The sequence below is a fragment of the Saccopteryx leptura genome, chromosome 1 (genome assembly GCF_036850995.1).
Source record: "Saccopteryx leptura isolate mSacLep1 chromosome 1, mSacLep1_pri_phased_curated, whole genome shotgun sequence".
Taxonomy (NCBI): Eukaryota; Metazoa; Chordata; class Mammalia; order Chiroptera; family Emballonuridae; genus Saccopteryx; species Saccopteryx leptura.
The window spans coordinates 257,530,490-257,546,640 of record NC_089503.1 but is presented as its reverse complement, the minus strand read 5'-3'; the positions used below and the strand labels follow the sequence as shown (position 1 = coordinate 257,546,640).

Below are 16,151 nucleotides of genomic sequence, written 5' to 3'. Positions count from 1 at the left end.
GGGGAAGACAGAGGGCTGGAGGGAGCAGTACAGAGGTTGAGAGAGAGCTGAGCAAAGGCAAACAGAGCTTCAGTTTAAATTATGGGCTCTGGCCTGACCAGGCGGTGGGGCAGCGGATAGAGCGTGGGACTGGGATGCGGAGGACCCAGGTTCAAGACCCCGAGGTCTCCAGCTTGAGCGCGGGCTCATCTGGTTTGAGCAAAAGCTCACCAGCTTGGACCCAAGGTCACTGGCTTAAGCAAGGGGTTACTCGTTTTGCTGAAGGCCTGCGGTCAAGGCACATATGAGAAAACAATCAATGAACAACTAAAGTGTCACAACAAAAAACTGATGATTGATGCTTCTCATCTCTCTCCGTTCCTGTCTGTCTATCCCTCTCTGACTTTCTCTCTGTCTCTGTAAAAAATAAAATAAAATAAATTGTGTTAGTAGTTATTTCCTGGGGGTTTTTAAATTCTGGGCTCTGGGTTTCCTTAAGCAAGTGCTTTGACCTCTCTGCAAGATGGGCCAATACTAGTTCCTTTTTTATGAGTTTGATTGTACAGATTTAAATAAATCCTCATACAATGAACTCAGCATAATGCTTGGCATACAGCAAATGCTCAATATGTAGGGATTTTTTTTTTTTTTTTTTGCGAGAGAGGCAGAGAGAGAGAGAGAGAGAGAGACAGGCTGGAAGGGAGAGAGATGAGAAGCATCAGCTCTTTGTTGAGGCACCTTAGTTGTTCATTGATTGCTTTCTTATATGTGCCTTGATGGGGGGGCTACAACAGAGCGAGTGACCCCTTGCTCAAGCCAGTGACCTTGGGCTCAAGCCAGCAACTTTGGGCTTCAAGCCAGAGACCATGGAGGCCTATCTATGATCCTATGCTCAAGCCAGCGACCCTGTGCTCAAGCTGGTGATCTTGGGGTTTCATCATTAGCAAAAAGAGATACCTTTAGATAAAACATGCAGATCTAGTTATCTGGGGTCATCGGGCAAAAAGCAAGCACTTAAGATCTAATCTTTTGTCCATTTCTTATTGCTGGGATGTCATATTTATTTCCTCTTATTGGAAGACTAAACCAGATGGTGGTAGAGATGGGAAGCCAGCATTTACTCTGCTCTACCCTGCTCAGCCTCTGGAGCAATGAATTTTCAGCTGGTAGATCCACTGCTTTTGTCCCTTTGCCATCTTGTGGTTAAAGGTTTTCCAAGCGTCTGTTCTGGTAATCGAAGTTATAGAAGTACCACGTTAATGTGGTTGCTGACCTTGGGTCTCATCTCCTTGCTTTTCCTTATCTTCTTTATGTCAGGCTCTCTAGGCCGTCTTTGGTGAGGAGGCCCAAATAGGGATTATAGATAATAACAGTAGGGACACAGGAAGTAGGTGCCATAAGGGGGAACCTCTCAAGATTATGGGGAAATGCTTGGTTCCTTTTATAATATTGTCAGTAATAGCAGTTCACCCAGTAGCCGTTAATTGATTTATTTCTGTATTAATTTATTCAAAATATGTGACTTTAGACCCAGGGGAGCTCCTTTGAAGTTATACACGCACTTTGAGTGGAGATCCACTTGGGCTCACCTGAGTGGTATGCTTAGCCTGGCTGAGCGGGCTCTTCAGGTTGGGAGTCTGCGGTGGTGGAAGTGGGGAAAAGTGAGACCTGACTGACACTCACCTGGGAGGCGGAGTCGCGGGGCCGGGCGCCTGCGCAATAGAACTTCGCGCCTGGAATGCTGCCGACAGGTGAATGCGCCCGGCATTCCCGCCCCTCGACAGGTGAATCACCGGCGCGCGTGGCACCCCGGAGCCTGGATCGCCCAAAGTGGAGCGGGCTCAGTTTCCAGAGCTGGGCCGTGGGAATCACTCCCCATACCCCACCCTCCAATCTTTTTCAAGTTCTCAAATACTCCTGTCCTTTCAGAGACGCCTCAATTTGTCACCTCCCTCATGAGATGTCCATCTTCCCCAGAAAGTAGGCTTCCAAGCCCTAGTCTCTATCTCCCAGTCCTTGCTTCTCCCGCCCCCCTCCAAGTCAGCTCTACCCGCCGTCGGTCTCCCCCGAAACCCAGGCCGTGGGGCGGGGCACGGGTGGAGGCTGGAACCGGCCCGACCGGTCGACAGGGGCGCGGGGCACAGAGCGTGGGAACCCGCCGGGGGCGTCGGGAGGGGGCCGCGCGGCCGCGCCCTGCTTGGCGGTGGGACCCGCAGTCCGGGCGCCCCATGCAGCGCGCCCCCTCCTGGCCTTGCCCTGCGGGCCTTTGGGGAATAGGCTGGGAGCTGGGTCTCCAGCAGGACACCATCTGCGACTTTGCCTGGCCGTCCGTGCTCTGGCCTGTTCGCTGGGGGCCAGGGTGGGGGGATCTTGTGGGTGACGCTAAGGACTGAGTCAGCTGCTTCAAGCCCTAAGTTACTGGGATAAGCTAGAAGGAGGGACCAGAGGGGGTGAGGTGAGGAAACAGCATCGAAGGTGGAGTCTGGGCCCTCTTGCCTCTCCAGGCCCTTCTCTCTGGCCCCGCAGGAGATTTTCAACCTTAAGACCATCCTCCTCCCAGTTCTCATATTTCCCTCACACTTTATCTAACTTGCTTTGGTGGGTTTGGGAAGGGAGATTCCCCTCAAAAGATGGCATCAATTTTAGTGTCTACCTCCTCCCCCCCCCCCAGTGAAAAGAAGGGGTTTGTGTGTCCCCAAAAGAGGAGTAGAGAGTTTGTGGAGTCTTTCTATCTGTCCAGATGAAAGTTGCCCCTACCTGTGACCCAGATGGTGGGTTGGTGTCTGCATATTTGTCAGGACAATATGCAGAGTTGGTGTGTCCCTGTGTGTGTATATCTGTGTATATATGTTTCTGGGTCTGTCTGTGTGTGCCTGGATGGTTGTCTTCTGTAGTCTGAGACTGTAGTTGCTGTTCCCTCTGCCTGAAGCCCTCTTCCACACACAGCCCCATGGCCGCCTCCCTTCCTTCAGTCTGTGAAAATATATTTGTCTCTCCCCATCACTCTCTCCCCCTTATTCTGTGTCTTCATTTCCATTTCCTGTGGCTTCTATAATGAATTACACTAAGCTGGGTGGTTTAAAACAACAGAAATTTACTTTCACAGTTCTGGAGGCCAGAAGTCTGAAATCAAGGTGTTGACAGCCACTCACTCTTCAGTGGCTTTAGGGGACAGTCCTTCCTTCCCTCTTCCACCTCCTAGTAGTTCCAGGCTTTCCTTGGCTTGTGGTGCAACACTCCAGTCTCTGCCTCTGCATGACCTTCTCTTCTTTCTCACAAATCTCCCTTTGCCTTTGTCTTAAAAAAAAACATTACCATTGGATTTAGGGCCACCTGGAAAATCCAGGATGATCTCATCTTGATATCTCACTTAGTTACATTTGCAAACACTTCTTTGCCAAATAAGGTCATAGTCACAGGTTCTGAGACATGGGCATTTCTTTCCTAAGGCTACCACTCTATATTTTATCCTTCATGCCATCATTGCCCTCACCACCCCCTGCTGGCATGCTGTATACTAATTTGTGATTTGTACATTTTCTCTTTGCTCAGTCTGGCTGTGAGCATCAAGAGGGTGGGACTGCTTTTATTGTATTTGCTGCTGTATTCCTACATAGTAGGTCTTAGTGAATATTTGTTGCATAAATGAATGAGTGTGTGTATTTATGGCTTTGTGTGTTTCTTGTCAGTCTTGTATGTGTCTCTGTATATCTCCTGCCCCCACTGAGCTGTTTCTGCCCACAGGTGCCCACCAGGCTGGGTGGGTGAGCGATGCCAGCTGGAAGATCCTTGCCATTCGGGCCCCTGTGCTGGCCGCGGCATCTGCCAGAGCTCCGTGGTAGCTGGCACTGCCCGATTCTCCTGCCGCTGTCCCCGTGGGTTCCGAGGTAAGGGAGGTTCTGGAGGGGATCTTGAAGTAGACAAGGTTGTGGTTCACCTAACTCACCCTCTCCTGGTTCCTCTAGGCCCTGACTGTTCCCTGCCAGACTCCTGCCTCAGCAGCCCCTGTGCCCATGGAGCCCGCTGCTCAGTGGGGCCTGATGGCCGCTATATCTGCTCCTGCCCACCTGGCTACCAGGGCCGCAGCTGTCGAAGTGATGTGGATGAGTGCCGGGCAGGCGGGCCCTGCCGTCACGGTGGCACATGCCTCAACACACCTGGCTCCTTCCGCTGCCAGTGCCCAGCTGGCTACATGGGGCCACTGTGTGAGAACCCTGCAGTGCCCTGTGCTCCCTCACCATGCCGGAATGGGGGCACCTGTAGACAGAATGGCGATCTCACCTATGATTGTGCCTGCCTTCCTGGTGAGGAAGGTGTTCTTGAGGAAGGCAGCAGGGGTGGGGAAACAGGCCAGCCTAACAGTGACAATCCTTGCCTCTTTCTCCCATGCTAGGGTTTGAGGGCCACAACTGTGAAGTGAATGTGGACGACTGTCCAGGGAACCGATGTCTAAATGGGGGGACATGTGTAGATGGTGTCAACACCTACAACTGCCAGTGCCTTCCAGAGTGGACAGGTGGGCATCAGGGCTGAAGGGAGCTGGGTGGCAGACCTTGGGTGGGGATGCACAGTACGGGTGGCTGGACTGCTGCATCTGTGTGCCACAGGCCAATTCTGCACGGAGGACGTGGACGAGTGTCAGCTGCAGCCCAACGCTTGCCACAATGGGGGTACCTGCTTTAATACACTGGGCGGGCACAGCTGTGTATGTGTCAATGGCTGGACTGGTGAGAGCTGTAGTCAGAATATTGATGACTGTGCCACGGCCGTGTGTTTCCATGGGGCCACCTGCCATGACCGCGTGGCCTCATTCTACTGTGCCTGCCCCATGGGCAAGACTGGTGAGTGGCTTTGTACCCAGCAGGCAGCAAGGGAGCCATTGATGGTTCTTGAGTTAGGGAAAGGATGGCTTTAAACTTGAGTGTTAGAATGATTATGTTGGAGGCCAAATTTGGGGTGAAGGGTAAGCCTGGGGGAAGGCCTAGGTGGAGGGTAGCATACTATCCAGGACAGAAGCCAAAGGAAGGGAGAGCTAGACTGTGAGCAAGAAAAAGAGGTGACCTTTGGAAAGGTCAGAGAAGGGGAACTTGAAGATGGAGGAAAGGGCATGCATGCCAGGTAGAGGTGCTGCAGAAGCAAAGGCTTGAGGTAGGATCCTTTTATACTCAGGAAAAGTCAACAGATTTGAAAACATGTCTCCAACTCATTTTCAAATGACTCAGAAAAAACAGTAGATAAACCTTATAATAGATAAATCTAGGTGGTAGGTGTATAACTCAACCTCTCTGTATGTTTCAAATTTTTCATAATAAGTGATTGGGTAAAAAGAGCTACTAAGTACACTACAGATTAATTAAAACAAAACACTATGTGGGGCTGTGGGACCTTTGGACAGAGCCGGAGGGTCTGCCCTTGACCTCCGCCTTTCCTTTGACAGGGCTTCTGTGTCATCTGGATGATGCCTGTGTCAGCAATCCCTGTCACGAGGATGCTATCTGTGACACAAACCCGGTGAATGGCCGGGCCATCTGCACCTGTCCACCAGGCTTCACTGGTGGCGCATGTGACCAGGATGTGGATGAGTGCTCCATTGGTGAGGGGGATATTGTCTGAGTTGAAAGGATGGGACTGGTCACACCTCAACTGCCTATACCCACACTGGCTGTGCCTATTTCCTCAGGCGCCAACCCATGTGAGCACCTGGGCAGGTGTGTGAACACACAGGGTTCATTCCTGTGCCAGTGTGGCCAAGGCTACACTGGACCGCGCTGTGAGACTGACATCAACGAGTGTCTATCTGGGCCCTGCCGCAACCAGGCCACGTGCCTGGACCGCATAGGCCAGTTCACCTGTATCTGCATGGCAGGTGTGTGGTGGGCGTGGTAGGGGCTAGGCTTATGGTTGGGTGGGTTGGGTGTGGGGTGAGAGAAGCCTGCAAGAGGGGGCAGGGGTAAAACTGGGTTCCGAGTGGTAGTCTGAGAGAATGAAGCCTTGGATGACGTGAAAGTGGGGCCAGGGTAAAATCTTGTGAGAGGCTGGGGGCGTGGTCAAGTGGAATCAGTAGAACTTCAGGCTGAGAGTGGTCAAGCTGGACATTAGGACCCACTGCTGGGTGTAACAAATGGGGGCAGGGGCTGGAGTGAGGTTTAGGTGGAGCCTGCAGAGTCTCGTTGGGGGGGGGCACAGGCTATGGTGGACCCTGAGACTAGGAGGTGGGGGCAGGGCAAGTCTGAACTGGAGAGGGAAGAGAGTGGTCTGAAGGCAAGGTTCATATGGAACTGCATAAGCCTTGGACTAGTGGGACCAGAGCTCCGGGAGAGTCCAGACTAAGGATGTAAATGGAATAATCTAGGGTTGTGCTGGGGGCAAGGCCAAGGCTCAGGGGGAACTGTCTGAGTGGGAAGGGGAGTTCCTTCCTCTTTGCTCTCCCTCCGGCCAAAGGGAAGCCCCTATGTCCCTAATTCCTCTCGCTCGCTCTCCTTTCCCCAGGTTTCACAGGCACCTATTGCGAGGCAGACATGGATGAGTGTCAGAGCAGCCCGTGTGTCAACGGAGGGATCTGCAAGGACAGAGTCAATGGCTTCACCTGCACCTGTCCCTCAGGTGAGGACCTTTGGCCAGGGAGCCTGAAAAGAACAGGTCCCTGCAGGGGCAAAAGCTCCAGGATGGAGCCTATGCGAGCATGTTAGTGGAAAACTAGTCCAATAGAAACAACATTATGGAAAACATTGAAATTAATTTAAAACTAAGTAAATGGGCTTCCCACCCAAACAAGGCAGGATTGGCTAAGGGTGACTGCTCTTACCCTGTCTGTGCCTCTGCTTGCCCCACTCCCCACTGCAGGCTTCAGTGGGGCCCTGTGTCAGCTGGATGTTGATGAGTGCGCGAGCACACCCTGCAGAAATGGAGCCAAGTGCGTGGACCAACCGGATGGATACGAATGCCGCTGCGCAGAAGGTGGGGGGCGGGGGGGCGGGGAGCAGTGACAGGTCGGCCAGAATCTGGAGGCGGGGCTAGTGGTGGTGGGGGGGAGGGGGGCGAGCTGCATCAGTTTAGGGCTAGTGACAGCCAGGGGGAGGAGCCAATTATGTTAAACCGCGGTAAAGCTTGGGGTGGGGCCAAAGGTTCTGACGGGTGCTAGGCACAGGTAATTGAAAGGGGCTCGCTCAACGCTTTCCCAAAGCATCGCACATAAGAATTGGAGGCGGAATCACAGCTGAAGGGAGGACATAACTGTGGAAGGGTCTTGATCAGGGGCTAATTTTGCAGCCTGTAGCTAGATAGATTGGAGGCCAACTAGGAACAGGGCCTGAATTAAGCCCGCCTTCTGCTGGCTTGTGGGCAGGGCCTGAGGTAGAACTAAGCTAGAATTGGTTGGAGGCCATGGCTGTGAGCAGGACATTGGCAAGTGGGCGAAGCCTGACCCTCTGGCTCTGCAGGCTTTGAGGGCACACTGTGTGAGCTCAATGTGGATGACTGCTCTCCTGACCCATGCCACCACGGACGCTGCGTAGACGGCATCGCCAGCTTCTCCTGTGCCTGTACCCCAGGCTACACTGGTATGCGCTGTGAGAGCCAGGTGGATGAGTGCCGAAGCCAGCCCTGCCGCCATGGGGGCAAATGCCTAGACCTGGTGGACAAGTACCTCTGCCGCTGCCCTCCTGGCACCACAGGTGGGACTGAAAGCTGGGCTGGAGCAGGAATTGTGTACATCTAGAGGGATTCAAAGAATTTGGGAACGGTGCCCCTGGCAGGGCACAGTGGTGGCTACTCCTGCCTTGTTTTCATCCTGCAGGTGTGAACTGCGAGGTAAACATCAATGATTGTGCCAGCAACCCCTGCACCTTTGGAATCTGCCGGGACGGTATCAATCGCTACGACTGTGTCTGCCAGCCTGGCTTCACAGGTGGGCAAGCAGCTGCCATGGAAAGAGGGTCTTTAGAGTGTGAGGATGAAATCACCCATCTTTCTTGGTCACGTTTTGCCCTTCTCTTTGCATTCGCCTGTCCAACAAGATTGTTCGCACTTTGTGCTCTCTCTCTTTGGCATGAGGTTATCCCCGAATTTGCTCAAGTTTATCCTGGAACAAAGATGAGGAGTGCTTCTGATGTGATGGGGGTGTTTTTGAGTGGGCCAAGGTAATTCTTGGCGAAAGTGAAAATGACTTCATGTAAGTTTGGGAATGAGGATGATCTGGGGCAAGGCAGCTCTGGGTTGAGGAGGTGGCTGTCCTAATTCGCACAAGAACGGATGTGTTATGAGAATGAGATTGTCCTAGCTTAAGGTCATGGCTGTGTTAAATGGCGTTTAGTTGTCTCTCCCTGTTGGCTTGGTTGTCCTTGTCCTGAGATGAGGTTGCCTGTGTGCTCCCCAGGGCCCCTTTGCAACGTGGAGATCAATGAGTGCGTGTCCAGTCCATGTGGTGAGGGAGGCTCCTGTGTGGATGGGGAAGACGGCTTCCGCTGCCTCTGCCCACCTGGCTCCCTGCCCCCTCTGTGCCTCCCTACAAGCCATCCTTGTGCCCAAGAACCCTGCCATCATGGTGTCTGCCATGATGCACCTGGAGGGTGAGCCCTTTCTCATCTCCTGACCCTTACCCCCTTGTCTCTCCACCCTTCTGCTGGTCCTGACTGCCTTCCCCTTCAGGTTCCGCTGTGTATGTGATCCTGGCTGGAGTGGCCCCCAGTGCAGCCAGAGTCTCACTCGAGATGCCTGTGAGTCTCAGCCCTGTGGGTCTGGTGGCACCTGCACCAGTGATGGAATGGCTTTCCACTGTACCTGTCCTCCTGGTGTCCAGGGTATGTGTCCCTACCTATCCTCCCCAGGCTCTCCTGTCTCCTTCTTCCTTCTTCCTTCTGCTGCACTCTCTTGTTTGCCTTCGTTTATTTTTTCTCTTTCCTTATTGCAACTTGGGAGGTGGGTATCAAGCTAGGGACCCTGGGGGGGGGAATGGGAACAAGGAATCTCTCAAGAGTACTTCACTCTGCCTGCCCACCACAGGCCATCAGTGTGAGCTGCTGTCCCCCTGTGCCCCGAACCCCTGTGAGCATGGGGGCCACTGCGAGTCTGGTTCTGGCCATGTAGCTGTCTGCTCCTGTTCTCCTGGTTGGCAAGGTACATAAGCTGGTTTCTCCTCTTTTCCTTCACCTCTCCTCCCTGAGGACCCAGAGGGGTCTCACCCTTGGTCCTCTCTTTTTGGGGAATTTCCTTCTGGGAAGGGATAGAGCTGGACACAAACACTAACAGCCCCTGTGGTCATTTCTAGAGAAGAGGAAAGGATAGATGGCTGGGGAAGCTAGGCTTCACGCTGGGGTTTGGGGACAGCTTCCTGGAGGATCAAAACTCGGAGAATACATTCACCACCCATTGAGGCAAGAAGGCACTTCTAGAACAGTCTGTGCAAAATGCCTAGAGAGGCAGATGACAGCATAACATGTCCTTGCATTCACCAATGTCAGCCTCAGTTTCTTTATGAGCAACAGGTACCCTCAGACCCTACCCTGTGCCCTCTAACCCTGTATTTCACTTTATTTCTCACCCCCAGGCCCTCGATGTCAGCAGGATATAGATGAGTGTGCTGGCCCCTCACCATGTGGCCCCCATGGTACCTGTACCAACCTGGCAGGGAGTTTTAGTTGTACCTGCCATGGGGGGTATAGTGGCTCTTCTTGTGACCAGGACATCGATGACTGTGACCCCAGTGAGTTCAGGGGAGCTTTTGGGGGTGCTGCCCTTGAAAACATGTTCATTAAGCCTATGCTGTGCTTTAATTTAGTCTTCATAGTTCTTATTTTCCACATTTTACTCATGGAACTGACACCTAAAGAGGTTAAGTGACTTCCCTGAGGTCACAAAGCAGGTAAGGGAAGAGCTGGGATCGGAGCACAGGTCTGTCTGACTGAAGCCTGTGCACTGTCTCTGGAGCAAGTTAGAGTTGTGTGTAAGTATGAGATAAAGGTGATGTGTTTTTTAAATTGAATTTATTGGAATGACATTCGTTCAGAAAGGTGATATTATATTTAATTTAATTTAGTATTTTATTTAATTTAACCTAATATATAAAAGCCATCATTTCAACATGTAATCAATATAAGATTACTGAGATATTTTACTTTTTTTTTTAATGCTAAGTCTTCAGAATTGAAATCTGGTGTGTATTTTATAGTCAGGGCACATCTCAGTTTGGACCAGCCACATGTCAAGGACCCAGTAGCCGCATGTGGCCACTGGCCATTATCCTGGCCAGCACAGGTCTGGAGGAGGCCTCCTGTGCTGAGTCAAGGAATTAAGCAGACACAACTAACAGTATGTGCTTGATAGCTCAAAGGGACCTTTGGTTCTACCAAATGCTTCTCCTTCCACATAGGTGATATTTCCAGATAAGGAAGGAGATGAGGGAACAGAGGGGACAATTTGATCCCTCTGACCAATTGTGCCCTTCCCAGTTAAGCTTGGTTTACCTCCAAGTTCCCGCTATGCAAGACATGTCTGGGTCAGTAAAGGTTGATGGGAGGGCTAGGTGAATGACTCGACCTCATTCCCTTCTGACTGCAGACCCCTGCCTGAATGGTGGCTCCTGTCAGGACCAGGTGGGATCCTTTTCGTGTTCCTGCCTCCCGGGATTTGCTGGCCCCCACTGTGCCCATGATGTGGATGAGTGTCTGAGCAGCCCCTGTGGCCCTGGCACCTGCACCGACTATGTGGCCTCCTTCACCTGCACCTGCCCCCCAGGCTATGGAGGCTTCCGCTGTGAGCAGGACCTACCTGACTGCAGCCCCAGGTGGATGGACCCTCTATTGGGAATTCAGGGACCCTGGCATCGGGTGGGGCTTAGGACCTGAGAAAACATGGGCATAAAAAGGGTGGGTCCTCAGCTTGGCACCCATCTCAGGACTCTGTGCCTGATGGGTCACTGTGTGGGAAAAGGCAGGGTCATCTTAGAGACACTGGTCCGTACAGGGTTGAGACCAGACTGGAGTGGGGCCTCCATGTGGTTCCCACCTTAGTGCTGAAGTATCTGGTGAATTGGGGCTAAGGGACAGGAGAGGGCTGTAGCCTTTCCTGGTGGGTATTGGAGGTAAGGGTCAGAGAATAGGCCTACTCAAAGCTGGCCAGGTCCAAGGACTGCGGGCGGGGCCTGTGAGGGGTGGGGCCTCACCCATCTTTGCTTTCCCTCCAGCTCTTGCTTCAATGGTGGGACCTGCTTGGACAGTGTGAACTCCTTCAGCTGCCTGTGCCGCCCTGGCTACACTGGCACACACTGCCAGCACGAGGCTGACCCCTGCCTCTCCCGGCTTTGTCTGCATGGGGGTGTCTGCACTGCCACCCACTCTGGCTTCAGGTGTGCCTGTCCTGAGGGCTTCACTGGCACTCAGTGTCAGGTGGGTAGGGTCACTGGGAATGGGTTTAAGGGAGAGAAATCTGGAGGGGTATTCTGGGGGAGGGGCCTGCATGGGATCCTGGGTAGGGGGCTGCTGGGTACCCTCGGGAAGAAGCCTCCCTGGGTCCTGAGGAGGGTTTAGTGGGGAGGGGGGTTTATGGTGAAGGGCCTGGCAGGGACCCTGGGGGGGAAATCTGGAGAGTTATATCTGGGGGTCCCTGAGTGCTGATGCTGTGGGCTTTCCCTCCAGACACTGGTAGACTGGTGCAGCCTTGAGCCCTGTCAGAATGGGGGTCGCTGTGCCCGAACAGGGGCCTCTTTCTACTGCCTTTGTCCACCGGGGTGGAGTGGCAGCCTCTGTGACATCCAAAGCCTGCCCTGCAGAGAGGCCGCAGCCCAGATTGGTGAGGGGGATATGTGTGGCTGGTGTGTGTGCAGCTTAGGAGGGCATGTGTGCATATACTTCCTGCTAGTGTGAGCCCAATGAGGGTGCAACAGAACATATGGGCATGATGAGGCATTTGTCTGTGTGTGGATGTGTGACTCTGTGAAAGTTGGATGGCGTGTGTGTGTCTGTCACCAAAAGACAACTGAGATGATGTCTGCAGTGGTGTGTGTGACTGAGCTGCTGTGAGCGTCAAAGGTGCCTGTGTCAGTGACTAGGACTATGCAGTTTAAAGGGATGTGTGACAACCTGATGGAATATGGTGGGACCCTGGTGACTGGTGGCAGCAGGGATATTGGGTGTTGCAGGCAGAAAGCGGGGAGTGTGTGACTGATGCCACTCTCTGTGCAGGCGTGCATCTGGAGCAGCTGTGTCAGGATGGTGGGCAGTGTGTGGACAAGGAGAACTCCCACTACTGCATGTGCCCAGAGGGCCGCACAGGCAGCCACTGTGAGCACGAAGTGGACCCCTGTTTGGCCCAGCCCTGCCAGCACGGGGGCACTTGCCAAGGCTACATGGGGGGTTATATGTGCAAGGTAAGGGGCACTGAGGGGAGGGGAGAGGGGAACTAGTCACATCTAAGTGTGTCTGGGCACACATTTCTGTGTGTTTATAGCCTGGTGTGGGTGTGTCTCTCTAGGCATGTCTGTGTTTTTGCTTTTGTGACTGGATATATCTTTGTGAGTGTCACTCTGGGTAGATTGGGGGTGTTTCTGTCTGTCCGGGTGGGCATCTCTCTTTGGATGGTTCCTGGACATATCTGTCTCTGTGCGTGTGGTCTCTTTGCGCATGAATGCATGTGCAGGTGTTTTGAGAGTGCATTTCTGATTGTGTGTCTTGGGTGTGTCTGGATATCTTAAGTGTCTCTCCTGTATGCTTGTATGTGTGTGTCCATCTGCGTTGGGTATATCTGTGGCCCCTAGAGTCTGGGTGTGTTTTCTGCGCACTGGGTGTATTTCTGTGTATCGGAGGACTGTGTGTGTTCTTTTGTGCTGGGGTTTTCTGTGTCTTCACAGGAAGTGTCGGTGTCCCTTGAGGCTGAGTGTGTCCCTGTCTTGCCCTTACCAGTGTCCAGCTGGCTATGCTGGTGACAACTGTGAGGATGACGTGGATGAGTGTGCCTCCAAGCCCTGCCAGCATGGGGGCATCTGCATTGACCTTGTGGCCCGATATCTCTGCTCCTGTCCCCCTGGGACACTGGGTATGCCAAAGCCAGGGTTGGGGACAGTCTGGGAGGCTGGGTCTTTGTCCCCTCCTGAATATTTCCCCATTCTTCCTTCCCCCAGGTGTGCTCTGTGAGATTAATGAGGATGACTGTGGCCCAGGCCCACCCCTGGACCCTGGTCCCCGGTGCTTGCACAATGGTACCTGTGTGGATCTGGTTGGGGGCTTCCGCTGTGCCTGTCCTCCAGGATACACTGGCCTGCGCTGTGAGGCAGATATCAATGAGTGTCGCCCAGGTGCCTGCCACACAGCATACACCCGGGACTGCCTGCAGGACCCAGGTGGGAGCTTCCACTGCCTTTGCCGAGCTGGCTTCACAGGTAAGGGTGGGCAAGGGGGCTGGCCTGGGATCCTGCCTGTGTTCCCCTATTGTGGCTGATACACCAGCTCCTGCTTGCCCAGGTTCCCGCTGTCAGACGGTCCTGTCTCCCTGCAAGTCCCAGCCATGCCAGCATGGAGGCCAGTGCCGTCCTGGCCCCAGCCCTGGAGGTGTACTGACCTTCACCTGCCATTGTGTCTCGGTAAGTGTGGGTGACTGGTCACATCAGGGTCTCTGGGAGAGGAGTGGTACTGTGGCCTGGTGGGATGGGGTGGCTTTAAGGGAGAAGAGGTGGAAGGGAAGGGGGTTTTTGGGAAATGTGGACATTATCTGGTGGTTGGGAGGCAGTGTGAGGCTGGGGTTTGGAGTAGTGCCTTCCTGGGGTAGGGGGAGAGCTTTGGTAGGATCCCGGGAGATTGGAGGCTCTAGTGCTCCCAAGTCCTGACTCCCATCCTCCCCTCTCTCTCTCTTCCCCTACTCCCTGTACGTGTGCATTGTTTTCCTCTCCCTCATCCCACCCCCAGCCATTCTGGGGCCCACGTTGCGAGCGGGTAGCGCGCACCTGTCGGGAGCTGCAATGCCCGGTGGGCATACTCTGCCAGCAGACAGTCCGTGGGCCGCGCTGCGCCTGCCCCCCAGGGCTGTCAGGGCCCGCCTGCCGGGGCTTCCAGGAGTCGCTACCCGGAGCCACCAATGCCAGCTGCTTGGCTTCCCCCTGCCTCCACGGGAGCTCTTGCATCCCGAAACCGTCCGCGCCCTTCTTCCTCTGCGCGTGCGCGCCGGGCTGGACCGGGTCCCGCTGTGAGGTGCTGGCAGCGGTGCACGAGGCCGCGGAGGAGCCGCTGTGCCCAAGTGCCGCCTGCGAGGCCAAGAGAGGCGACAAGCACTGCGACCGCGAATGCAACAGTCCGGGTTGTGGTTGGGATGGCGGCGACTGCTCGCTGAGTGTGGGCGACCCCTGGCGGCAGTGTGCAGCGCTGCAGTGTTGGCGCCTCTTCAACAACAGCCGCTGTGACCCTGCCTGCAGCTCCCCTGCCTGCCTCTATGACAATTTTGACTGTCGGGCTGGAGGCCATGAGCGCACCTGCAAGTGAGCTCCTCTGTCTGTCTATCTGTCTCTCTGTGTATGGGGCCCGCTTCTCTGTTCGTCTGTCTGTCCATTCACTCCAGTCTGTATCTTCTCTGTCTGTGTGGCAGATCTCACCATCCAAGGCCCTGCCTCTCTATCTGTCCATTTATTTGCCTTAGTCTGTCTGTCAGTCCATCCTTATTTAGACTGTCTGTTGGGTTGTTCATTCATTTGCCTCGTCTGTTTCTTTCTTTATTTCTTTGAATCTTTATGGGTACAACCTTTTTTGTATGGGAAAGAAGGGGATAGGTAAGGGGTTTGGAATTTAGGGAAAAGTTAATAGATAAAACTTGCAGTCCAGGATTCTTCTAGCATCTGCTGACCAGTCAGTCCTTCTTTATCTGTGTCCTTGTCGATGGATGTTCTATGCTTGGAGCATCAGGGCTTGAGTACCATCTTGTTTGTGAATCTGCTGGACCTGAGCCACAAAGGTGTATTGCTTGCAGCTTCATGAAACTACCTCTAGGCCTATTCATGTATCCAGCACCTTATGTCCGCTTCATTGCTTGCCTCACTTTCACCCTGAGAGGCTGGTCCTGCCGGGTTCTCACCTCAGGTCCCTGGCTTCCGCCCCATCTGTTTCTTAGTGTACTCTGTCTGCCCAGCTGAATGCCACTTCTGTCTGTTGGTCCATCTATGTCTGTGTGCCCTCTCTGTCCATCCCTGTACTCTGCCTATCCTAATGTTCCCATCTGTCTATCCATCCATGTATCCCACCTTTCTCCTTTTCTGTCTGCCTCTGCACTCCATCTTTCCCTCCCTGTGCCCTGTCTGTCCACCTGGCTGTTCATGCATGAATTCCTTTTGTCCCTCTGTACACCCAACTATATGTTGTCCATTCTTGGATCTCATCTGTGCATGTATCTGTTTGTATGTCAGTCTATCTGTCTAAGTGCCTGATATATCTGTCCATCTATACATCTTGGTGCTCCACATGTTCATTCATGTCCTCTTTGTCCTTCTGTCCCTCCACATACCCCCCTTTCCCCTTCTATATGCCCATACAGCTATCTACCTTGCTCTTCTCTATCTCTATTCATGCCCCCATCTGTCTATCTCATGCATTCCATCTGTCCATCTTGTGCTCTGACCCGTCTGTTCCACTGTGTGTCCCTCTGTCTTTTTTTATTTTTTATTTATTTTTATTTTTTTGTTTTTTAACTTTATTCATTTTAGAAAGAGAGAGAGAGAGAGAGAGAGAGAGAGAGAGAAAGAGAGAAGGTGGGGAGGAGCAGGTAGCATAAATTCCTATATGTGCCTTGAGCAGGCAAACCCAGGGTTTTGAACCTGCAACCTTAGTGTTTCAGGTCGAGGCTTTATCCACTGGGCCACCCAAGCTCTACAAGTGTCCCTCTGTCTGAAACCTTCCTCTGACCCTTATCTCCTTGTCCTCATTCCCCCTATTCTCCCTTTCACCCTTCTCTAGCCACACAGGCCTCTCTGCCAATTCTCCAATACCCCCCAGCCTGATCCCATCTCAGGACCTTTGCACTGGCTGTTTTCTCTCTGGGATACTCTTCCCTTGGGAAACCATATGGCTCCTCCCCACCTCCTTCAAGTCTTTGTTCAAACACCTGCACCTTCTCAGTGATCTCCCTGACCACGCCCAGCACTTCCCCTGCTTTATTTTTCTCCTTAGCATTTAATTCCATATAGCATTCTCTGTGTTTACATT

General features: G+C 53.2%; 1 protein-coding gene across 1 annotated transcript in view; it reads left to right on the top strand.

Annotated features, from left to right (window-relative positions):
* The window catches only part of NOTCH3 (notch receptor 3), a 35,931-nt gene that overhangs the window by 4,088 nt on the left and 15,692 nt on the right, over positions 1-16,151 (top strand). Inside the window, exons 3-24 of the mRNA XM_066348205.1 lie at positions 3,724-3,866; positions 3,945-4,283; positions 4,373-4,495; positions 4,587-4,820; positions 5,417-5,572; positions 5,660-5,845; positions 6,469-6,582; positions 6,823-6,936; positions 7,419-7,652; positions 7,775-7,885; positions 8,354-8,546; positions 8,626-8,777; positions 8,980-9,093; positions 9,524-9,679; positions 10,534-10,759; positions 11,159-11,360; positions 11,610-11,763; positions 12,156-12,340; positions 12,873-13,005; positions 13,091-13,348; positions 13,431-13,549; positions 13,872-14,437. Of these exons, the coding sequence (XP_066204302.1) occupies positions 3,724-3,866; positions 3,945-4,283; positions 4,373-4,495; positions 4,587-4,820; positions 5,417-5,572; positions 5,660-5,845; positions 6,469-6,582; positions 6,823-6,936; positions 7,419-7,652; positions 7,775-7,885; positions 8,354-8,546; positions 8,626-8,777; positions 8,980-9,093; positions 9,524-9,679; positions 10,534-10,759; positions 11,159-11,360; positions 11,610-11,763; positions 12,156-12,340; positions 12,873-13,005; positions 13,091-13,348; positions 13,431-13,549; positions 13,872-14,437 (4,212 nt within the window). The remainder of the gene's footprint in view (positions 1-3,723; positions 3,867-3,944; positions 4,284-4,372; positions 4,496-4,586; positions 4,821-5,416; positions 5,573-5,659; positions 5,846-6,468; positions 6,583-6,822; positions 6,937-7,418; positions 7,653-7,774; positions 7,886-8,353; positions 8,547-8,625; positions 8,778-8,979; positions 9,094-9,523; positions 9,680-10,533; positions 10,760-11,158; positions 11,361-11,609; positions 11,764-12,155; positions 12,341-12,872; positions 13,006-13,090; positions 13,349-13,430; positions 13,550-13,871; positions 14,438-16,151) is intronic.